Source organism: Rosa chinensis, chromosome 5, assembly GCF_002994745.2.
Source record: "Rosa chinensis cultivar Old Blush chromosome 5, RchiOBHm-V2, whole genome shotgun sequence".
Lineage (NCBI taxonomy): Eukaryota > Viridiplantae > Streptophyta > Magnoliopsida > Rosales > Rosaceae > Rosa > Rosa chinensis.
In genome coordinates, this window is record NC_037092.1 from 47,970,917 (window position 1) to 47,996,378 (window position 25,462).

At 38.5% G+C, this 25,462-nt stretch overlaps 2 protein-coding genes across 3 annotated transcripts; one reads left to right on the forward strand and one right to left on the reverse strand.

Annotated features, from left to right (window-relative positions):
• The first annotated feature begins 11,673 nt into the window (after positions 1-11,673).
• Positions 11,674-17,931, forward strand: LOC112164801 (NADH--cytochrome b5 reductase 1). Of its 2 annotated transcripts, none has more exons than XM_024301118.2 (9): positions 11,674-11,962; positions 12,553-12,694; positions 12,841-12,931; positions 13,025-13,102; positions 13,251-13,331; positions 13,419-13,508; positions 16,670-16,754; positions 17,266-17,351; positions 17,427-17,931. In XM_024301118.2, exons 1-9 carry the CDS (start codon positions 11,854-11,856, stop codon positions 17,517-17,519), a joined length of 855 nt encoding a protein of 284 aa, XP_024156886.1. In that variant the 5' UTR covers positions 11,674-11,853; the 3' UTR covers positions 17,520-17,931. The 2 variants fall into 2 exon arrangements, with proteins under 2 accessions (XP_024156886.1, XP_024156885.1); XM_024301117.2 differs by having other exon boundaries at positions 11,677-11,962; positions 16,670-16,735; positions 17,427-17,904.
• A 714-nt stretch (positions 17,932-18,645) lies between these two features.
• LOC112164800 (T-complex protein 1 subunit eta) lies at positions 18,646-23,736 on the reverse strand. The gene is made up of 14 exons (XM_024301116.2): positions 23,586-23,736; positions 23,232-23,492; positions 23,025-23,150; positions 22,748-22,951; positions 22,497-22,666; positions 22,273-22,408; positions 21,750-21,866; positions 21,479-21,598; positions 21,275-21,373; positions 21,100-21,189; positions 19,885-19,966; positions 19,571-19,659; positions 19,360-19,434; positions 18,646-19,036 (listed from the first exon to the last, which is right to left on the reverse strand). Exons 1-14 carry the CDS (start codon positions 23,598-23,600, stop codon positions 18,935-18,937), a joined length of 1,686 nt encoding a protein of 561 aa, XP_024156884.1. The 5' UTR covers positions 23,601-23,736; the 3' UTR covers positions 18,646-18,934.
• Between the last annotated feature and the right edge of the window lie 1,726 nt (positions 23,737-25,462).

Genomic DNA, 25,462 nt, shown 5'->3' on the forward strand with positions numbered 1-25,462 from the left:
GATAAAATGACTAAAATACCCCTCAGAAGAAAATACCCATAACTTTTGCATACGAACTCCGATTTTAACGTGCCACATGTCTACGAACTCGGTTTAACATCCTCTACTACTTTCATGAAGAAAATTTTCTCAAATTTTAACCCAAAAAAAAAAAGTCAACTTTTTAGGCCCCATAAAAGTGTCAAAACGAAGTTAAAACTAAAAGTAATTGTCGTTTACCATCCAAATAATTAGTAAAATGATAAATTAAAATACGGGATGTAACAATATATAAATAAACACAAAGGTTAAGCAAAAGTGCAAGATTAGGGGAATAATTACTAGGTAATTATGGACCTAACAGTGTGTGAACACAGACACTTTATTGCCTTACTAGTGTCGTGAGCTCATCATTGTTGAGATCCCAAATGTCAAGCCATGATGGTGAAGGCATGCATCTGGCTTTGGATGGGTTGCCTCCTTCACCATCAGTGAATGCATCATAAAATTGTGCCTCAGTGTAATGACTTTTGGTTTGGTGGAATGGTATTTGATTTCCTGAAAGCTTGATAGGTTTGAGTCTAATCCTTCCCTTGACACACTGATGGTAAGAAGAAGGTACGTGCTTATGCTTGTTCAGCCACAGACATCCCAACAGCACATGATCGTTGATGTCATCATCAACAACATAAAACTTAGTTAGAGACTGAATTGGTCTAACCTTGAGATTCAGTCGTATGTACCCGACAAATTGCTCACTTCAATTTGCAAATGCTATAATTGCCATGCTTGGTTTTGCAATTTTAGTCAAAAGAGCTCCTACAGCATTGAGCATTTGAAGAGATATAATATTCAGGAAAGATCATGTGTCGACCAAGGCTCATCTCACAAATAGAGTGGTCTATGGTGATCTGGGTAAGCAACTTCCATATCTTTGTTGGTAAACACGATAGCATTATCACCTTCTAGTAATCTCCTACCCCTTTGTGTTTCAGTTTTGGCAGCAAAACATTGAGGGCCAAATACTTCAGATACGTTCATCAGAACTTCTGAGCAGCCTGCCTTGCTTGAGGCCCGTATTTTAGTTGAACAAAAAGTTATTTGAACTTAGGATTTTGCTGAAGGACTTGTGTAGCAGTAGGCATTTTATCTTGTGCAACACCAGTTTCCACAATATCTTCTTCCACCTCAGTCACATGATAGACCTGACCCATCATGTTCCTATGACTCTGACCACCATTGCAGAAATGGGCTCTCATCTGACTCTCCAAGGTTGAGCTATTTCCCCACTCATCATGGGAAATCATGAATTATCATAACTATAGGTCTTGAATATCGATGCCAAGAAGCCTGATCAATGGGACCTTGATATTCGCTCAATGCCCAAGATTTATTTCCCAGCATGTGATTTTCTTCATCCTAAACCATGGTATCATCCCCAATACCAGTTATGACAGCACATGCTCCTTTTTCTTGGCATTTTGGCAATGGATCATCATCTGTAGCTTGCTTTTTTGATGGGTGCTTGAGAGTGCCTTCATCAATCTTTGTGTGGTACTCATCCATTATATTCAGAATATGATCCAAATCAGGTAGGTTGAATAGGAATAATGTCAGTGGAGCAACCACATATCATAAAAATAGCCGAAAGAGGTGTAAAGATAGGTGCATACATATCAAGGATGAACTCCCTTTTAGGCATGTGGAGAATGATGGATTTGTTGCTTTTTGCAAAAAATTGGAAGGGACGTATTTTTTTCTATTATTTTTTTTAGCCACGTCTGGACAATGTTAAGGCCACATCCTGAGCAAAAGGGGCATCAGACCGAATCCCAAAAAGGTGGAAGCCATTTTACAAATGCAGGACCCAGAAACTAAAAAAGATATACAAGTGTTGACATGCCACATCGGCGCATTAAGTCACTTTATCTCTAGATTAACTTATCGATGCAAACCATACTTTCAGGAACTTAAGAATAAACAAACTGACTTTTAGGGTCCCAAGCAATCAGAAGCCCTGACAAGTTTAAAAAGGTACTTGTCTATATGATAGATTGTATATGTCCCAGGCAAAGGTGAACCCTTGTGCCTTTACTTGAAGATTTTAGAAGTTAGAGGATTTTTTCGAGCTTCCTCCTTTTGCAGGCCTCTTGATCTTGTTTTTCCTTTCAGAGTTGCTCAAGTACTTGCCTCATCCTTCATGTCTCATTGATAGGAGGCAAGTTCAGATCTCCGATTAGGTTTGGGGGAGGTCTATTTGTGTGTTGGTTTTGTCATTCCCACTCCTTAGTGATAGAAAAAAATTCTATCAGGTGCAGCTCCCGCCATCACTTTTTACGAAAAATGGTTTCCCACATATGGCGCCACGGCCTACGGAGGGACACCCAGGAACCATGATACAAAGTACAAGAAAGCAGAGCAGTTCTAAAATAATGTGTGAGGTAGATTGTGGGATACTAAGTGTGAATGAAGAGCTATACAAAAAGTTGAGATGAAAAAAGAAGGAATTCAAAATTTGAAACTTGAATCTAAGTGAGCTATATTAATGACAGCAATATTTGCATTCAGGACTACAATATTCGTATTAAGGTTGCAAAAGATAACCACGAATCTGGAATCTCGCATTAATGGGTTGCGATATCTCCATTAAGAAGGAAGATAGACGTTGATGAACTGCAATTTCCCCATTAGAAGGGAGGGTAGTCGCACTGTCGCTCACAGCGTGCAGAGTCCTGAGGTGGAGTCAAACATCTAAAGAAGGGAGAACTCAACCTCAAAAAATTGATGAATGCAAAGATATTTCAGAACTAAATACCTATTGTTTATTGCAACACACTACAAAATGTAAGTTGAAAGCAACTGTTAAAAATAAGAAAAATAAACCCATAATCACTAAAGAGGGATACATTCTCTTTTCTAATATCTACTAAAGAGATGACGACACCTCACCATCCTCGACGCCATGACCCTCACTGGCACTAAACGCCGGCAAGGGAACATCTCTCAAGGTCATGCTGCAGATAGGAGAATAGCCCTTAAGAGTGAATTCGTAATAGCCGCCGAACTTGTCAGGACCCACATAACATCTATCCTCTTCCTTAATTAGGGATTGGTTCCACCTAAGCCAAAAATGCGTAGCTGATACGCACTTCATCTGAGCAACTCCTCTCTCAAACTCCTGATCTTTACTTCGGTTCATCAGAGCCAGATCGATTTTCAATTTCGCTATCTAGTGATATTTCTCCTCGACGATCAGACCTAGCTTCCCCATCATTTTGGCTGGCTCCTAAAGCTTCTTCTTTTTTTTATAAAAGTTGACGATCCTTATCCTTTAGTCGAGAATCAGTGACGTCTAGTATTTGCTGTTGCTTGAAGTGAAAGATGTCAAGACCACGCAAGAAGTGGTAGGACGCCATGAGAACCTGCCTAAACAAAATAAAAATGATAAGAAGGAAAAATGGGAGCAAAATACGCTGAAGAAAAGATTACAAAAGGAGAAAAATAGGGAGTACTCACATCAAGATAAAATTCCATGGGACTCTTGAGAAGCCACACCGAATTAGGTTTCAGCGATACGAAAGCAATGGCCACCGCCAACATAGCTGGACCATTGGAAAGTAAAGGTTCTGCTGCTAGCATGTAGGAGTTATCTTGTTTTCTAAAACTTAGCTCCAGAACCTTGGGCAATGGAGGTGGTATCCAGACAGGTGGATCAGCTAGAGAAAAAATCATACTTTGAGAAGCAGGATCAAGTACAACTCCCGACATAGGCTACGGGGCAAACAAATCACCTCGTGTGCGAGAGTACTACATTGAACCTTGAAACGGGCCATTGTCATCAACAAGGTTTTCAATCTAACACCTTCTCACCTTCCGAGTAGGAGGAACCGTTTAGGATAACGTTTTCACTATATGCGGTAAAGACTCCTCATCCACCATGTCAACCTTAAATTCTTCTTACTCTTCCTCCAAGCCTCCTTCCACGTCATCTCCCTCGATGACGAAAATGTCCGAACAAGGAATAATTGAACGAAAATTATCTTTAGCCTCTAGATATTAAGCAAATATAGACTCACAGAATTCAGACTTGTTGAAATTGCTCTCAATCTATGCAACACGAAGCGCTAAATCTCACTCGAAAAGTACAGGATCAACAGATTCCCAATAATGGCCAAACAGAGCTGAGAGGTGAGTGGATACGGTCTGAAGAAGATTCCCGAGCATCACAAATTGGGAAGGACACCATTCACACCCGATGAGGTGTCTCTCCAACCACACTATACGGCTAGAGGGAAAGTCAACCTTAGCTTGAGAAGGCTTGTAAGCTGCATGATAACAAATCAGAAATCAACAAAAAATAAAAGCCCCATAAACAAATATTGTTACGTCCCGCATCTCAATTTACCCGTTTACAAGTCATTCGGACGGTAAATGAATAAAATCTTTACTTTTCACCTTCATTTTTATCATTCAGTGGCTCTAAAAGTTGACTTTTTGCTCGGCTCCGTTTTTTAGGAAACTTCCTTCATGAAAAATTGTAGAGGACATTAAACCGAGTTCATGGACACGTGGCACGCTAAAATTAGAGTTGTAACGAATAAGTTATAAGGGTTTCAAGTCAGTGGTAGGTTTGTAATTATGTTGAAATCTTGTTCTATAAATAGTAAGCTGACTTTCCATTTCCGAAAGCCCCCAAAAATTTACAGATTTTTCCTCTCTCGCCGGCATAACTTCCCGGCAACACTGCCGCTTCCTCCAGCCACCTATGGCGATGAAACTGGTACCATTCTCTTCGTCTTGAAATAAGCTTTCAATCCATATATGTCTTGCATCCTACCATTCACCATAGACGATGAATTGAAGCAAAGAAGGTCAGACCCCTTTTTCGGTGTTTTCTTCAAATTTCAGCCAACTCCGGTCAAATTAGGATGGGAGACCAACTGGGCTTTGTTCGTATGGAGATCTTCTACTAAACTTCCAAGTTTCAGATCTCAAATCAACCCGAGGAAGATGAATTTTGAATTTGGGCCATTTTGGCCTCTTCCTTCTTGAGGTAAATTCCGGTCTCTAAACTTGAAATTGGACTTTGTTGCAGTTATAAAAGTTGTTGTGCTTGTTGAGATGAAGATTTTGGCATAGGTATTATGACCCAGGTGTGGGGTTGCTCAGCGGCGGGTGGGCCCCACGTGCCGCCGCTTCTGACCTTCCATGTTATTCCACTATGTAGAGCACGATGTTACAATCGTGTGGACATAGTTTGAGAGGAATACGTCGAATTTCAAGATCAATTGAAATTTTCGAAGTTTTAGAAATTCAGGTATGAATTTGTAACGATCCGACCATAGGATCGTTATGATTTTTTATGAGCATGTTAGAAATATCGAGTTTATGAAATCCTTAAAGTGAGTTCGGATTTTTGGGATTTTGCCATGAACTATTAGTTAGCTGTTTCATTTGAATTTGAAATTAATTAATACTAATTCATTTCTGATGAGAATCTCGGATTCAAGTGTTAATCATGACTTACGACCTTTTTGAACGCAATTTCGCATGTGGTTTCCGATCTTTTATAAATATTCAAATTATATTACTTGTGATTTATGATTGACGATAATTAATTGAATTTATGTGTTAATAGGGATCTTTAATTTCCAATGAATATTATGAATCTGAGTAATTGTTATGATTTTTGGGTTTATTGTATGATCGTGGATGTATTAATTATTGATCAAGCAGTATTATATTGTGATTGTAATAATTGAGTTGGTTGTGATGATCTTTTGTTGAGTTTGTTGTTCGTGAATTGATTGAATGACTTATGTTGTTGGAGACATTAGAAGAGAGGGGATGGACTAGTGGTCTCGATTAGTGGCACCAGATGAGAGGGGATGAACCGGTGACTAAGATTGTTATTGCGGTACTAGAAGAGAGGGGATGTACTAGTGGTCATGGTTGTCGTGGTAGCACCAGGAGAGAGGGGATGAACTGGTGGCTGTGATGATTCTTGATCTGAGACATGTATGTTGTGAAGTATGGTTTGAATTATCTGGGTCGACTAATGCTATAGCAGGATGAGAATTATATTCATGTATAATGAATGTGTGTTGAGTAAGTGTTACGATTTGTTATATTTATAATTCACAAAGACCCGAGAGGTTGTGACCCCTGTTATATTTCAATGGGTGGGTGGTTGTGGTTATGGTTATGAAGAGCAGATAGGTTCCAAAGGTTGAAAATCGATTTGCATGATTATAAGTGTTCAGTTGTTTTCTGCATGGTTGGGTAGTGCATTTTTAGGAGAAGTGTTGCTGACTTTTCAATAATAAAAGTCAGCAACACTTCTCCTAAGGTGGGCCCCGCAAGACTAATTTGGATTTCAGGTTGAATTTCAAGGTGGGTCTTGTCAAATATGGAGGAAAGAATTAAATAGAATGAAACTATGATCGAGTTACTTACCAAGGTCATCATTGAAAGCACTCGGGGAGCAAAAAATCCAACTCAAGAAACCGCCACTTGCCAGAGATCATCAAAGCTTTGGACCTCTATCCTTGGTGGCCGACTGACAAACCTACGAACATCTTCATCTTTGGATATAGAGTGAAAATGAAATACCAAAATTTTTTGGTCCTAACACAATTGAAGAGATAAAAGAAAGTCTGACAAGCCCAAGGAAACTCCCCACTTCCAGCCCATGATCAAGAAAGCTAACAAAAAGAGATACCTAAGATTAAGTTGTATCAGGTGACCTGTACAAAAGTTAGTGCTGATCAATTTAAAACCCTATCAATGTAGTAAGAATGATAATGTTAAGAGAATAACTAAGTAAATGTAGAGAGTTTAACAATAAAAACATAGCAAATATTTCTCCTATCATCGGGTGCAAGTCAAGTACCACCCACATAAATTAGAAGACCAAATGAATTGGAAACCTGATGAAACTCAAGTGTGAGGGAGACAATAGGCCTCTTCAAGCACGTAAATGTCAGCATAATCAGGAATCGGCAGAAGCTTAACAAACTTTGGGATGGAATATGCTTTCGCATACTTCTCTGTATGTTGGTTTGTTGGCTTCTAAGGCACAGGCTTGCCAATTTGCTCCAAATTCTTTTTTTGGATTTTTGTTGAGTCCGTAAACTTAATGCGGGCCATGAAAGCGAGTAAAAGAGTTGCAAAAGAGAAAATCAAAGTCAAGAAGTTTGAACCTTGACGACGAAGAGGCAAAAAAAAAAATCACTAGTGCTGGGATTCGAATCTAGCCCCAATATGCACCAAGTGGGAACTTACCATAGTTGTCGCCGCATCGTCTAGGGAGCAGATCAAAGAAAGACCAGCATCGTTGAGGGACCAGATCAGAGTGAACGTCTAAGGAAACCTAGCCGAGAGAGAAGCAGATCAAAGGGCTGCGAACAAAGGCTGACGCGGCGGTTCAAATCGAAGCAAAGCTCCAAGTACGACAAAGCAATCCACAACGTCGCCAAAAAAGGTGTATGGAAGGCAAATTGAGAGCAAGCACTTCTTTGTTGGGTTGTTACAATGTGATAGAGCACACTCTAAGATAGTTTCAAAGAAGATTGTAAGCGAAAACCCAAAAAATTAGGCCGGAGGTGCGTGCAACGAGGCTAGGTCCTAAAAAGTTTCGGACCCGCGACAAAACGGGTCAAGGAAAGGACCAGGTCGAGTTGGAATCAAGCCAGACCCAACTTGAAATGGATCTGGGCTTTGTTCAGAGTCCGACGCTGACTTTGGATGGGTTTGGGCCGGGGGCCAATCCGACTTGAGATGAATCTGGGCTAGATTCAAAGTCAAAACTTTGAACTTTGGATGGGTTTGGGCCGGGGGCCAATCCGACTTGAGATGAATCTGGGCTAGATTCAAAGTCAAAACTTTGAACTTTGGATGATTTTGAGCCTGTGCTAGGCCCAAGTATGAATTTTGGTGAATTTCTTGAGGGATTTCCTAAGAATGGGTATCCAAAGGAGAAACTTGGGTGTCCAGAGACATCGGGATATTTGAAAATTTTTCTCTTACGATGGGTATCCGAAGAAAAAATTTGGGGGCATTGTGGGGTGGTCAACGAATTTAACTCACAACCATGACAATTTAAGCCGGTCATGAATATACAAGTGATTATGACCATGAATACGGTAATAATCACGATCAAAGGCAGCAATGATGACGACTATGAAGCACCGCAATGATTATAGCAGTAAGGTGATAATCATTGCAGCCATAAAGCACAGCAATGATTGTTAATGCTAGTGATCTGGCGATAGTCAAATCCCATTAACACTGTTCCTAGTTTGGACTGCTACTTAAAGAAATGGACCTTTTATATGTGAGGAGGAGACTGATCTCTTCCTTGCTTTTGATGTGGGACTTATATGCATCAGTTTGCAGCTTCTGATGTCTCAGCTAAGTGATCTTGACGCGGTGCATGGCAGAACATCAGAGATGATCTTGGCCTGAACCTGAGCTCAAGTGATAACCCATCTGACGGTGTTCCTTGAGGTGACACCCTTGACCGTGCTAGTGTCGCTGGCTGTAGCATGGGAATGACCCAATATTGCTAATTATGCTTAGGCAAATGCTTATGTAAGCACAGTGATAACGATCATAAAGCTCGACAATAAGTACATATATAAAGACGGTAATAATCGTAACTTATGACCAAAACCCTCCCACACCTATAAATAATGGGCACGACAACCAAGTAAGATATCTCATTCGGACTCTCTCTATTACACACGACTTCAACAGTTACAAACTTAAGCATTGGAGGGTTTTCTGCAAGTACCCCCTCTTCTTCCATCCGACGGTCAAACTTTGAGTCAACTCTCAAAGGAAACTTCTCAATTATTCCTAGTCGGCTCCTGCTCCAGTCAGCATTCTTTGGTGAATCAAAATCTCGTTCGAAATATTCTACCAAGTGATTATTATTTCAGAAAACAAAAGAGTGCAGTTAATGGTCAGCAAGAGTTTGGAACAGCTCCACATCCTTTAAGCGGGGAAAAAATTCTGGAAAGAGTTTAAAAGGATTAAATCATCATGGGCTAAGAAGCTGCTAAATTCTAAAAAACCAAAGGTGAAAGTTCAGCTTGGAAAAAGGAAGGCCAGAAATGAAGTTAATCTTAAAAAGAAAAAATGTGGTCACTGATCAGCTTATTTTTTGATCTACCGTAGTGGAGTTCATTGCATGTTAGACATTGTTTAGATGTGATGCATACTAAGAGAAACGTGTGCGAGAGCCTAATTGGAAAGTTGTTGAACATCCTGGAAAAACTAAAGATAGTGTTGCAGCAAGAAAAAAATTGTGTGAAAAAAGGTTTGCGGAAAGGTTTGGCAAAGACTATTTTAGTATTCTGATTTTCTGTTATAGTTCTAAGATCAGGTGTTTGTTTTACAATTTCAACCATGTATTTTCCCATAATCGATGTCGGTTAATTTTTATATGTCAAATTAGACTTCTTAATGGTTATTTTGGCATTACACTATGTCAAAAAGTTAATCAGACGACACACATCAAACGACAAAAAACTCGTATTGCAATAATAATCAATTAGTACAAATATAAACAACATTATAATTACTTCATTATTTATCAACTAATAATTATTTATCAAGTAATAAGTTTAATTATAATATATCAAAAAATAAATTATTTATCAACAAATTCATACCTCATCAACCACATTCGAACCGCCTTGCCTTAATGTAGAATGTCACTCATAGAGTTCTATCTTCAAACTTTTCCACCTCCCCACAAAAGCTGAAGTTAATCGGACATTTTCACTCCAATTTGCAGCATAGTGTTGCTTCATGCCCCGCCATAGATCGTTTTTCCTTCGATCTTTACCCAAAATCGGATTTTGTTTGACATATTTCCAAGCCTTGCACAATTAAATGTCTTATGCATTTGTCCATCTCGTCTCGGATTCAGCATTTTAATCTACACGTTCTACGCCTTTCTCGCCTTGTGAGGCCATATTGGAATAAAAAATAAAAATAAAAAAACTTACTAAGATGAAAGCTATAGGAGGAGGAAGAAAAATTTTGTATAACTATAAAAGATATAATTTTTTGAGTGTGAAAGGTAAAATAAATAGTAAGTACTTATAAGGAAATTTTTAGAATTTTTTACAACTTTTTTTTGTTACCATTTTGTTACTGTTATATATATATCACACAAAAACACACACACAAGAGGTTAATTATGCACTGTCAAATCTCTTGATCAATTGAAACCAACGGTCTAGATTAAATGACCGTTGGTTTCAAATAATCAAGAGAACCAATGGCTACCTTGCACGTGTTCCCATTTCAGTCCATTTAATATTGCTACGCGACAAATTCTGGTCCAGCATGCGCTAGACCACTTTTCCGCGCTACGCGACAAGGTAGCAGCCTCCACACGCGACACTACTCACATCTATCAACCCAAAAACTTGCCTGACATCAGCCACGTTATGGGTTGGGCTGAGCTGGCGACCAACTTGCTTGGGTCAGGTTTTGGGTCAGGAGTTTGGCTTTCTTCTTGACGTAGGTCAAGAAATGTAAGTGTGATGTCGGTCTCTTTACCACCGGTGGAACTGATTTTTTAGGCCATTTAAGTCACCAATTCAACAAGCCTAGTTGGAGGCTGGTCGTCAGTCCAAAGCTGAACATTCTCTTATTGGTTTACTAAGTAAACATAACTGAATTTGCAAAAAAGAGTCGCAAAATTACTACTTATGTCAAGACGAAGATCGTTTCAAAGCTTAGCAAAGAAGTCTGCAGGGAGATCAAACTTTCCTGCACAGCAACAACATATGGATAGGGACCATGTATTTTAGGTATAAAAGTCTGATTTCTGCCTCATTGATGGGGTAGAGGTGTAGAGAGAGGAAAACTTACGAGTACTATGACCTATCCTTCCTCTCGTCTTCTCCTTTTCAATTTAGATTTTATTTTATTTTTTCGAGCAAAACAGCAATTTGTACTAGAAGAAAACTCAAAGGAGTTTAGTGCTTACTCAACGAGTCAACGCACATCCGCTTTCCTCTTTCCTTCCATGTACTCCTCTTCAATTTAGGGTTTTCTAAGAGAGTCTCAAATTTTTCCCAGGTGAACACGACTGTTATCGTGGTTATGTAATTTAGAGTTTTTCAAAAAAAAAAATTTGTTTATATAAACTAAAGGGTAAGCAAATTACCATTATTGAATATTCTAGACGGTAAGATATATTCATATTTCTATTATATCCAACGGCTTAAAATATTCAAAAAAGTAAATATATGTCATACACTAAAACTTTCCTAGATTTTGAACCGATTTATTTAAAACACACCTGAAACCACACTGGAGATTTTAAAATGCAACCTAACCGAACCACAGATTTTAAAATAAGTAAATTTAAAACTCTATTCTGTTTGGTGTCCACCCTTAATATTTTTAAAATCAAAATTATTCATAGTGTCAAATAAGTAATAGTGGAGTGACCTTTTACTTCTTTTATTTCTCTAGATTCTCGGAAATGGCCCAATATTATTTGGTGGTATTAATCATCCTTTTATAAATAGGAAGTCGAGGTTCGACTCATAAATTGTGAGAAATAGTTGTTGTAAATTCTTTATATATGAAAAATGAAAAATGAAAAATGAAAAATGAAAAATAAAAGATAAAAGAAGGCTCGGGCCCGATATTACTTTACGTGAGCTATTATCATCCGCAAACGACGACTTTGTGATTGCGGGCAATTGCGGAAATAACACAAGAAACTGCATCCAACATTGTTTGTTCCATACCAGAAACTGTGAGAGAGAGAGAGGGAGTAGTGCCCTTGTTCCGAATCCTCTCTCTCTCCCTCCCTGTCTGGGTGCTTTGATTTGAAAGAAAGCAATGGCTGTGTTACAGAGTCACAGAGCAGAAATGCTGAGCATAGCCGTGGCCGTAGTCGCCATTGGTGTTGGTACGGCCTACTATTTCTACGTCACCAGGAAACCAAAAGGTCTTTCTCCCTTAACAAACATAGCTTCATTGTTTCCTACCTCTTTCCCTTTTGCGACTTATTTGCCCAGAATCTAGCTGTTTTTTTTTTTACTATGTGCTTTAAGGATAATAAGAGGGTTCAGATGTCATCTTAACACTTGCTGAGAATGCAGAATTTGATTTTGATTGAGCTATTTAGGTGATGGGTTTTTAATTTTCTCTAAACTACTCATTTCTACTAACCCTTAATTCCTACTAGTTGGGATCAACTATATCAGACCCTTTTTGTTAAGACATTTAACATAGCTAATTGCAGACAACTGATGTCTATATCAATGTTTTAATTATAATCTGCACTTAACTAATAGTATGTTGTTGGATTGGTTTCAACTTTCTAGTTATTTACCCTCTTTGAATTATATGAGCTACCTGTAATTAAATCTGCAGTCTTTGATCAGGTACTTTTAACTCTTTTAGCTTTACCTTCTTTGGCATTTACTAGACTTTACTTTAAGCTCGTATCTCCAACCACAAGAACTCCAGTGTTATCTAGTTTGTTTCCATGCGCATGTGTGTTTCAGAATATGCCTAACCAATTTGTCTGGTTAGGTTGCTTGGATCCTGAGAAATTCAAGGAATTCAAACTTGTTAAACGCACTCAGCTCAGCCATAATGTGGCTAAGTTTAAGTTTTCTCTTCCAACAGCAACATCAGTGTTCGGTCTGCCTATTGGACAGCATATAAGTTGCAGGTTTTATTTATTTATTTATTTTCTGTACAGTTGTTCTTTTTTCAACAGATCAGACTTAGTTTGGACATGACTGATACTTGTATTACAATTGGTGTTTTAGTATCCAGCATGATAGTTTTCTGTTAACTGACTGTTTTTTCATACAGAGGAAAAGATAGTCTTAATGAAGAAGTTATCAAAGCATATACCCCAACCACTTTGGATACAGATGTTGGATACTTTGAATTAGTCATAAAGGTTTCTCGCGAATAACTTCTATGCTCTAAATTCTTATATATTGGTTTCATAGTTTTTATGTTTTTCTTTTCTTTTCTTTTTCTTTTTTAATAGATGTATCCCCAAGGAAGGATGTCTCACCATTTTCGAGTCATGAGTGAAGGTGATTATCTCGCTGTAAAAGGACCTAAGGTAAACTTATACCCCTTCATCAGGCTTACATATTAACTGCAAAGAACCAAGGTGTACACTGGTGAAGTACAACAGAGACCAACACTTAAACAGCACCTCTCTATATGCCATTACCAACACTTAATGGTGTTTAAATTTATGCCTCTAGGGTCGATTCAAGTATCAGCCTAACCAAGTTAGAGCTTTTGGGATGCTAGCTGGAGGCACTGGCATCACTCCAATGTTCCAGGTATGATGGAGTCTGAGCTTTGCACATAGTTTTGTTTTGATCCAAAAATTGCTTTTATAGTTTATTTTTCTTTTTCTGGTTTCACAGGTTGCTAGAGCCATAATGGAAAATCCCAGTGACAGAACGAATGTACATCTCATATATGGCAATGTCACATATGATGACATTCTATTGAAAGTAAGCATATGTCTAGTTTCTGTTTGGTCAACACCTGTGATACCCAAAGTATCTATGTGTCCTTGTGCTTTATCTCTCTCTGTTTTTTTTTTTTAATAATTTTTCAGTATTATGTTAAAGGCCTATTGACCACTTCTGGCACTTGACCAACAATAATGTAAATTACTACTAGTTTAATTTTAAATTTGTATCATCACTAAGCATTTATATAAGCAGAAAAATTCTTACTGAAAAAACACTTACTGAGAACCATTCCCATACTTAAGAATACTGTTTTAGTTTTCTAGATCTTTAAAGTGTCATTGAAAAAGAAAAATGCTACACCCTGGTCTCATAATTTCATAGAAGATAGCTGGGCCTAGGAGAAATGATGCAGGACAAGTAGCAAAGAACTGCAGAACTAGGGTTTATTTGCAGCAGTCTCAATTGTTAGAAAGAAAAGGGATTTAGAATAAGAAAATTGAGAAGAAAAGGGATAAACTACTAGCATCACACCAGTAGGGTTTCTAGGCATCACACCCAGAGAACTTAGGCATCACACCTAAGGTTAGGTTGCATCACACAAACCTGGAGAGAAGCAACAGCTTTCAATTTTTATTAACTCAAATCTGCCCATAAAAGACTACAAAGGCCTCTATATATAGGGAGGCTAAGCTAATTCTAGAATAACTAGGAATATCCTTAAAGAATCCTAAAGAAATAATCCTAATAATTATAAGAATCCTAATAATAAAAGCCTAGATTTATTTGAGCTACTTTCCAAATCTTGACTTAAACTATTCTGCTTGTATTCTTCATCATTCTCCCCCTGTTGAAAGACTCGACTCCGGCGAGTTAAAGGTGTAGACTCCCCTGCCCAAACCACCAGGTTCTATCTGAAACCATTTCGACACAAGAATGTGAAGAACTTTCTCCTGGGTTGCATTAGGTTTCCTAAGCGTCCTCCTCTGGTACATGTCCCTGTCAACTGGCCTCATAGGCTTCCAGACAACCTTTTTCTTGTGAAACAGAAAATAATATATATTTTCCTTTCCATGATGGTGCACATCTCGATTAGATAACCAAGGTCTTCCAAGAATGATAGGCGCTCCCTTGTATGGTTGCGGGTGTGGCTGCCCGTGAAGCTGGAGGCGCTCAATGGTAGAACTTGAGACAGCAAGTGCACTTGAGGCTTGAGTTGTAGGAGGTGCTAGATTGTGGTTATCTAAGGCTTCATCTAGATCAGATGGATCATAAGTTCCGTAGTCGAAGGCACTGTCATCCCCACCTTGGATCTCTTCTTTGTCATCAGTGTTGGTTTCCTCAACTATAGTATCTTCTTCTTTATCTGCCTTCTTAGTTGCGGAAGTTTTCCCACGATGTTCTAACTTTCTGATCCGAGTGTTCATTGATTCAATCCGAGTGTCCATCGATTCAAGTTGCTCAACAATCTTTAGTAACAAAACATCTCGCTGATAATCAGTCAGACGACCCCTGAAGTTTTTCCCAGAGCGTGTAGACATTGGAGCAAACTGGTTTGTTTACAGACGGCGCCAAAATGATGCAGGACAAGTAGCAAAGAACTGCAGAACTAGGGTTTATTTGCAGCAGTCTCAATTGTTAGAAAGAAAAGGGATTTAGAATAAGAAAATTGAGAAGAAAAGGGATAAACTACTAGCAGTGTGTTCTAGGCATCACACCCAGAGAACTTAGGCATCACACCTAAGGTTAGGTTGCATCACACAAACCTGGAGAGAAGCAACAGCTTTCAATTTTTATTAACTCAAATCTCCCATAAAAGACTACAAAGGCCTCTATATATAGGGAGGCTAAGCTAATTCTAGAATAACTAGGAATATCCTTAAAGAATCCTAAAGAAATAATCCTAATAATTATAAGAATCCTAATAATAAAAGCCTAGATTTATTTGAGCTACTTTCCAAATCTTGACTTAAACTATTCTGCTTGTATTCTTCATCAAGAAAGTTAACTGACTGTACTGTGCTATGAAAACAGTGTAAAAGCTTTTTAATTTACTTACTTAGGCTGCACATTTTTCTGCACTTCTTTTTCTTAAATCTTTTTTTTTTTTTTTTTTTTTAATGTTAGTATGTTTATATGTGAGTTTTTGAACTTTATGTTCTCTCTTTACATATATGTAGCAAATTTGGCCGCCTACCAATTGTATCTTCCTAGGGACATGCATATGTTGTCATGTTAGCATTTTTGTTATAACATGATTCAGCATGGATCTTTACAGATCGATAGGATTCCATTTGTTTTGGGTCTTTACTGGGCATGTACTAAACATTAATAAGTTAGCTGGTTATTGACCAAATTGGTACATTGTTGATATACAGTCCAAAACTGTTAGTCCAGTTTGGGAAAGCTTTCATTTCTGGGGTCTTTTATTTCTTTTTTGAAGATAGAACAGGAGAGAGGAGAGAAGACGGAGTGAGGCGTTGGGAGATATGAAGAATTAAGAAACGCACTTGAAATGAGACCCATTTGAAATAATTTTTTAGCTATCATTTTATGTACTGTGCACTTGTCCTTCCTCTCCCTCATTTCAGCATATATTTCCTCTATAATAAAAAATAAAAGGTGAAAAACAAAAAATTTCAGTGTAACCAAAGGGCCCTTAACAATGGTGAATCTTGAACCATTTGTCATCTACATATACATGGCAAAACTTACTGAGTGGTTAGTAACAGTGTATGTGCTATATTGCTAATTACTGTGAACTGGCGACAAAGTTCACATGCAAAGTTGTGTTTCACCTATCTTTTAGTGCTAGCACTAGTTTTCCCTTGGTTGCCTGAATATCTAGGCGATCATCACGTAGTTCTTAAGGACCCTTTTCCCACAAATTGGCACTAGTATACTGACAAAAAAAAAAAAAACGGCATAGACATAGTTGAGAAGCAATTGATATGATTGGCTTTTGCATGAATTCTGAAATGATTTTGTCTTTCTATTCACACTACAGTAATGCAATTGATGTTACTCATGCTCTATGAGTCTAATACTTGTTTTAATTTGCCTCCTTATTGTCCTTGGATTTTCTGTTCACCATTTTCTTGTGAATGTGGCATGCACGTAGTAAGGCAATTTCATGTCCTAGAATTCATAAGACCTCGGTGGTTTTATTTATTGTTAACTTTGTTAAACTGTTTTTGCAGGAAGAGCTAGATAATCTGGCCATTAACTTTCCCAATCGTTTCAACATTTATTATGTTTTAAATCAGGTATTGTTTTTATTATTTGGTTTTGATTGCAGTGGTAGATTTGTGAACTTCCGATTAATAAGTCGCATTTTTTGTTTCTATCTTTCTTTCACAACAGTACTCATTTCAGATCTCTTTTTCCAATTATACAATGAGAAGTTGAGAACTAGATTCTTGATTAAAACCTGTCTAATATCTTCTCCATTTTCAAAAAGTTATGAAGTTTTCTGGAATTTGACACTGTTTGAGTGGAACGAACAGGAAGTACTTTTGTATTGTAAATTATTACCAGGATCTCGTATAAAGTTCATAAAATGTATGTTTATGCACCTCGAAAACATTTTTATGGTATATAGATAGCCTTATATGTATGTTTATGCACCTCGAAAACATTTTTATGGTATATAGATAGCCAAAACTTAGGCATCAACACTTTAATTTGTTTTTCCATGTCTTATCTCATAAAAACTTGACTTGCATCATTGCATGAAACCTGCTGTGCTTTTTTTTTTTCCTTTGGTAACAAAATTAATGTTAAATACCGTCTTCAGCCCCTGAAGGCTGGGAAGGTGGTGTTGGGTTCATATCAAAAGAAATTATTCAGACTCACTGCCCTGCACCAGCACCCGATATTAAGGTAATTCTTATCATCACCCTCTCACACTCACTCATTCTCATATAGCATATAATGCTAAACCTTTATCTTTTCCAGATTTTAAGATGCGGACCACCACCTATGAACAAGGCTATGGCTGCTAACCTGGACAGTCTTGGATACAGTTCGGAGATGCAGTTCCAGTTTTAAGGCTTTGATGGAGCTTCTGTCATCGTCTTGAAGGCGTTATTTTTTATGTTAAGAGATTCTGATTCTTGCACTGTCATTCACGACACAACAAGCATCTGATTTCTTTGCTATAGGCTCTTTAATTTTGTGGGTAAAGGAAAGAATACTCCAGTAAAGATGAAGTCACCGGAAATAGGCAACATTATCTATTTTCAAAGTTACTCATATTTTGCAAGAACTGAATCATCATGTTTTGTGTTTTTCTTTTCTTTTCCTTTTTTTTTTCTTTTTTTGTCAATTGAAATAATGCCAGCAACTGTATTACTACTACAAAACTTTAGCTATAAAACAGATGGACTGTTGTACTTGCGGCACTTCTAATGTTTGTTTGCCGCATGATGCTAAATCTGTGAGTTGATGCTGCTTCCTTGTTCCTTTTGTTTTATGGCTGGGTTCACCTACCTCGGTGGCATTGGTCAATGATTCAATGTTTGCTTGGGAAAAATATAGTCGAGTGTCAAGATCTTAGGGTGTTGCTGACATTTTGGAGCATTATGATCTTGCGGAGCCGAGAATGGCATGGCTCAATGAACTTGACGTACACTTGAAACTTGAAGATAACCGAGGTCTATGTACATCGCAGGTTTAGGGTTTAGGTACATCGCAGTTCACAACCTCAAATGGACAAAAAAAGACGGAAGACAACACCCCAATCTTGTTACTCTTTCATGTTGGTTTGATCTTCTAGCCTTCAACAATTTCTGGACAAGGTTTTTTTTTTCTTCTTTCTTTTGAGACATAGTATGTCTCTTCACGAACCTGCATTTCCCAGCCAAGTGGAGCCTCATCTCATTAGACAATTGCAATTAGCTACAGTAACGGAGATGATACCCAACAATATGATGCACTCGCATGAAAATTATGGGACAGCTAGAACTTACAGCTAGGTTCAATGATATTCAACACCTAGATGCATATGACTTGTGCATGTTAGTCATGCTGTTTGTTATGATTTTGATTATGACTTATGAGACGAGCCCAATTCGGATTTCAAAACTAGGAGATAAAAACAAACCCTAGTCAAGAATGACCATGCAGCAAAAACTTGAAATTCAAGACTACAGATTCAATGAAAGAAGCGACCACATGTGCAACAATTCTCACCATTAATCAACAAAACAAGGAGAGAAGGGGAGGGAAAATGTTCATACAAAACCACTAGGTAAGATCTCAACTTAAAGTTGGTTCAACCTACACATTGCTGCTACCTAGCATAACATGCTATGAGAAATCATCCATGCATGCAAACTCCCCAATATCAGTTGATTCAAATGAAAGTACAACTCCAAAAAAGCACACCATCAATGACGATGACAAAACTGTATAAAACCCGGCCTGCTTGGTCATGCCTGATACTCAGCCAAATACTCCTGTGACTATCGTCTTCGCATTCCACGCCCACGACCACGAAAAGCAGCTCCTCCACGACCTCTACCTCCCATCGCACTAGCAGCAGCATCTCCCTGGGCACTCTCAGACTGCATTCAAGTGACATTAAGCATTAAACAGCTGAGTTGTTCTATATAAGAATACAAAGACATAAAGTTAAATTATATGTTATTTGTAAGTATCAAATTGATTAGCCCAATATCTCAATGACTCGATACAGCAGAAGTTCAAGAATCCTGAGTCCATTCTAAATTCTAACCAAAAAAAAAATGAAACTGTTCTCCTTCAGACCAAATGCAGAGGGCTAAAATTTTATTGACATGATGACCATGGATGACCAAGCTACTGTCAAGGAAATATGAAAGTGTGACTAAACATAATCACCTAGAAACAGTAAATAGAACCCACATACCTTTGGATTTTTCACTGTCTCGTCGACACTTAAGACAAGGCAAGCAGCCTCAGTAGCAGCATTTATAGCATTGATCTACAGTAAAAGACACGGTTACTGCACGTGCCAAATGACATTATAAAGAAAAAGGAAAAAAGAGAAAAATACAAGGGCACTCTATGATGTGGCTATGCACTACTACATCTATGCTGTTAAAATAACAAGCATATACCTTTACAACTGCTGGCTCCCAGACAAATTTAGCATACGAATCAGCAATTCCTCCAGAGTTAATGTCAACTCCATAAGGTGCACCCTCAGCTAGAAGAAATTTATTTTCAGAATCTTTTGGCAAACAATTATCGAATGCCTAACGTAAATGCTGAAAACCAACAATCCATATAACGCTCCAATACGAACTGAATCCTTTTTTTCAGTAAAAAAAGTAATATATAGCAAATTGAATAAATAAATGATTATATTTGCTATCCAAAGAAAATTATTAATTAAACAAAATAGAAAATTCTAAACAAAATGAGAACTCACCTGTCGAGTGTTTCTGTCTTAGTTTGTTTAGCATATCAGTCGCGTCGAATCCCGCATTGTCACATAGCTGTCGTGGGATAACCTGCAACATAGGTGGAGGACAGCTAATTAAGACCACTTACCACCACTCAATTATTAGTATCGCAGCATCACACTCTCATTCATGGTATTTCTAATTCATTATTCAGCATAAGCGGAAAAAATTTGGTACTCTTACCTTGAAAAACAATTCATATAAAACTATCAAACTAGACATACATCTACTGTTATTTCTCATTCTTGATATTGAATGAGGTCAAAAGTTAACCCCACAAAAAAAAAACTCAAGGATTTGAGAGTTGCATGAGAACTGAAGAGACATCTACCTTACAACACATCAATTCAGTCCCAGGCAGTTTGTCAAATATTAAACCATCCGTTTGAGAAGAAATATTAGGGCCTAAAACAGAGGCACTAAGATCATTTAGGATTAAGAAAAATTATTTTGAGGAAATGTCTTCTTGTTCACCTAATGACCAAGAAATTATGATCACCCACACTTGGATTTAACATTCAAGGGTTAGAGGTTAAACTAACATATTTAAGTATCTTAATCTCAACCGTTGATAATAACTCAAAGGGTAGCTGACCAGGGTTCACCAAACCTGCCCAATCATTCTTTTTCTTTTTCTTTTTTTTTTGTGAAAAATCATTATGAATTCCAAGCTAAAACAAATCATTTACATTGTAGGCTTTAAGAAAATTAAGTAGCCCCAAAAAGTGCATTACGTGCAGTTCTTGGAATACAGTCTAAAGGGGAAAAGAAGAGCCTTCAAAGAGAATGATCCATCTCCATGTAATGAATTAACCAGCAAATACAGTTGCCATTTCGAATCAAGATTATCCACCTGCCCTGAATGTACTACTATCTAACCTCATCAAGATCAAAACAAAGCAAGATTTACAACCACCCAGATACTTCTACAAGTTAGAACCTGATCTACTTGTTTTTAAACAAGGGAAACTGGAAATTGGAAATTGATGGCTACCCAAGCTTTACCATCCCATGATCCCAAAAAAAAAAGAAAAAAAAGAAGTTGCATTGACCAGATTATACATCCAATGTTTCTATTACTCCTAGATTGCATGCAATTTAATTTGCACTGCAATAACCACTAGCTATGTTTACAACCATGAAGAACAGCCACTCTAACAAAAACGCCCAAAAATGCATACCTCCAGAGCTTTTGCGTATGAGTTGATAAAAAACTGAGACCTCCCAGCAATTTCACGCGCTTTGTCCCTCAAGTAACGGCTGATCTCCATCTGCCACCAAACACAACAAAACAATCAACAAGGTAAACATTTCAGATAAACTTTGCAGGTCTTACTAAGAGTCCAAAACACGTACATCTATAGCACCACCCCCAGGAACTACAGTTGAATTCTTTAAAGCCCTTCTAACAATCATGATCGCATCATGTAAACTACGCTCAGCTTCTTCAATGAACTAATATAAGAATCCAACAGTAAGTCAGAGAGATCAGCATTCAAAAAAAAAAACAAAACAAACAAGCAAACTTAAAAAGGAAACCGAGCTTAAATAATGCCATACCTGATCAGCTCCACCACGAAGAACAATTGTAGCAGTCCTACCAGATGGACATCCACTAAAGATATTAAACCTCTCATTTCCAACTTGCTTTTCTTCAAAACACTCGCATGTTCCAAGGACCTATAAGTTCGAAGAATAAAAAAGTGAGTATCAACTAAGAACAAAAGAAATAATTCCCAACTAAAAGGAACCACTTGCATAGTAATCTAAGAACAGATAAACTTCGCAATTGTACATGAAACTATAGTGTGCCAATATGTGACATAACAACCTCATCAATAACATCATTAATGGATGTCTGCACAGTGCCACCAGTTGCAGCAGCTACCCTTTGCAGATCTTCTTCAGCCACACGGCCAGCACAGAATATATCTCGATCTGCAAAATACTGTTCAGCCAAATAAATTGCATTAATTATTTGTTGATTAAACTCTTCTTTAATATCGTTATGAAGATACCATTTACTTTACACCGAAAAATGCTGAAGGTATTGCAGATTTCCACTTAACTTCCACAATGATGGAGATTATACACAAGCATATTGTGAAAATAGGACCATGACAAATATAGCATTTACATTTTCTAGCGAGAACAGGAATATTTCCTCAGCAGGTGAGATAGGTGACATTAAATAATGAGAGTTTTATATAAAATCACCCCAACTGAAGGGAAAAATTCTCCATTCTTTTACTCTGGGATATTAGTTTCCTCTCTACAAGGTAAACGAGTGTTCAAAAGTTTGTCACCCTAGGGTCAAAGGACTAATCCAGAGGGAGAGAGAAAGGAGGCATCACCTGTGTTGCTAGATCACCAATAGCCAACCGTGAAAGAACAACTTTAGCCCCACTCTGCACACACTTATCCAGCTTGTCATAAATAATATTCCATTCAGCATCAACAATGGACTGATACTGGGATGGGTCTGACAATCTGCAAGGAATTGAAAACATCATGTCAACTACAAAAATTGATTAAAGGCATTAAGTAACACATTTGAAAAGGAGCAACATGGCCCAACCTTATCTCAGCATTTTCTTTCTCGGATTTAAGCTCCAATTCAATATTTAGTATCAGTATCTTCGGATTAAGAAACTTTTTTGGTTGCTGTTCAAAACCGGCATAAGAAAATGTCTTCTTAAAGGCAACGCCATTTACTAGAAAGGAATCACGCATGTTGCCACCAGAAACCTGTAGAAGTTGAATCATTCAGAACAAGCTTATCCTGCCAACACTTCTTCTATTTCCATATAAGCCAGGCCAAGATTCTACCTTCTTTATTCCAATCATGTTAAGACGATCCTCATCACCTATTGCAATGACGGCATCCACAACCATTTTTGCAAAGAACTCCTTTTCTCCCCCAATGAGTTTTGAAGAGAGTGTTGTAGCAGCACAGTTAGCTAGTAGCTCCTTCTTCTCTTCGAGGCTTTTCCCTTCAATGCTGGAAGCAAGTTGTTTGATTCTGTCAATCGCCTGTAAATTCAAAATGCACAAAGATCAGAGCGAGCATAAAAATAAGAGGGAAATCAATTCTGCCAAAAAGTACCAAATAGCTAGCGGTTCGATAACTCCTGATCAAATTCTGTGGGTGCACCCCATCCTCCACGAAAGGCTTGGCCTCGTTCAAGAACTCGGCTGCAAGCAGAACAACTGTAGTTGTTCCATCACCAACCTAGACCAAAAATTCTCCATCTATCAGGGATTGGAATTCGTAAAATGATATCTGAGAGGCGAAAAGTGAGTGAAGAGATACCTCAGAGTCCTGAGACTTGGCGATGTCGACGAGGATCTTGGCTGCGGGATGAACGATATCAAGCAACTTCATGATGGTGGCACCGTCGTTGGAGATGGTGATATTGCCCTTGTCGTCGTGAATAAGCTTGTCCATGCCTCTGGGGCCGAGCGTGGTCCTGACGACGTCGGCAACGGCCGTGCAGGCGTTGATATTGCTGACCAGCTGCGCCTTCCCTTGAGAAGTGTCCGTGCCCTCCTTCAGAAGTATGATCTGCGGTTGCTGTTTGATTTCATTTTCACAACAACAACAAGAGTTAGATAACAGTGACGACGACTAATACCAGTGAAAAAGAGAGAAGGGGGCCGAGCGTACCAGCATACTCGCCATTGTGGAGGATGGATGTTGAAGCAGACAAGAGAGAGAGAGAGAGAGAGAGAGAGAGAGAAGAGTGTTAGTGAAGGAGGGGAGTAAAAAGGAGAATCGAGAGAGGACTGGCCAGCGTTTAGTGAGTTCAGGCTCTTTCTCAAAGTTTTTCTACTGTTTTTGGTATTACCAATTTAATTTTACAACAAGTATTAATATAAACTAGAATGAAGAATAAAAACCAAACTGATTTAGCCATAACTAAAAAGTCTATCAGAACGCGCCCCACGCGCGTAGGAAAAAAGGAGGAATCCCGGCGGAGTTTCGTTTCTCTCCCGGCCGAGCGCTACCGGCGATCCTGCCGCTGCGTTCCGGCCCGGGAGAGGATGCCGGTGATGATTGGTGGAAGGCCCTTAGTGCAGAGATGCGGTCCAGAGGAGGAGGAGGAGGAGGAGGGTGGGCTCTTGAGTTCGGGTTGGGCGGATCGGTCTCGATCTGGCCTTCTGGGTTCAGGGGCGACGACGGCCGAGTTATTGCGGCGGTTTGGTTCTTTCCGGTGGAGGGACTCGGAGTCATCGCCTAGGCGGGCTGCATCATGGTGGCGGCGGTCAAATCGCGGCAGAAGGGTTCCCTGTAGGGAGCTGTTTCTATCGTGCGTTTGGATCTGGGTGGGATTGTCAACAGGATGTAGATTCTGTTTGCAACTTGGCATGGTGGAGTGGCGATGGCAGGCAACGGCGAGGCAGTGGGGTGATGACGATGGTGGTTGCCGGCGGGGGGAATGGTTGTCTGCGGTGATTGGGTGTTGTTGGGGGAAGAGGGCTCTGGGCCGGGCCCCTGTCTTTGGGCTTTGGTGTTGTGTGGTTTTAATTAGGGTTTGTAGTTTGGTTTTGGTTAGGGTTTTTAGTTTGGTTTTGGTCAGGGTTTTTAGTTTGGTTTGTTTAGGTTTAATAAGTCCCTACTCTTTTGAGCTAGGGTTGGTGTCCTACTCTCTTGAGCTAGGAATTGGTGTAGGTGTTAAGCCATGTAAATGGTGTCATTCCCGAGGACGAGGACGATTTTGTTCAACTCTGGTTTACTTTTGTTGTCGATTTGCTGATAAGCGATCCTTTACACGTGGTCTAGCACCTTCGGACACGGTGTTGAAGAGGACGCTGTCTTCTTCGCAGTTGATTATAAGGTTTTACTGGAATTTTCGGGTTTATCTGCTCAATGTAGCCTTGGAAATAGGCGTTTGGTGGTTAGAGTTTGGGCCATTTGGCCTAATGGTCTCTGTAACCGCGGTTTCTTGGGGTTTTGGTTCATGTCCCCCCAATGTAAGCTTTGTTGATTAATGGTTATTTTCTCTTCTCAAAAAAAAAAAAAACTAGAATGAAGAATATACTATATTCTTTTTTCTTTTCTTTTTTCCGTCCCTTTTATAAATAGTTATAAATTTTGTATTCATCTACTTACTTTTCAATTTTCTTTGCACATATGACATTAAGCTTTATCCATTTTCAATCAAACTAGTTATCTAACGATCATTTACCGAGTTACTCAATAATATATGACCTATGTTTCTCAGTTCATTAAATTATATGTACTGTTAATTTAGTATTAGTAATAATGTTATAGTATTATAAATTTATTTATACTTATATTTCTTTTCTTTTTTTTAAAATGAAGCTAATGCGGCAGCCCTCAAGCCTTGATTAATAAAATTGCAGAATACTTTATTAATGAAATTGCAGAACACATGGGGGGACGTAGAGCCTGAACCCCAGATTACAATTGAGAACATCCTGAAATAATACCAAAATTCTCTACAAAATCTATATATTCCACAAAAGCCATTCTCCATTTGCTTTGACATAACGTTGACATACCAAAAAGATAACTCTATA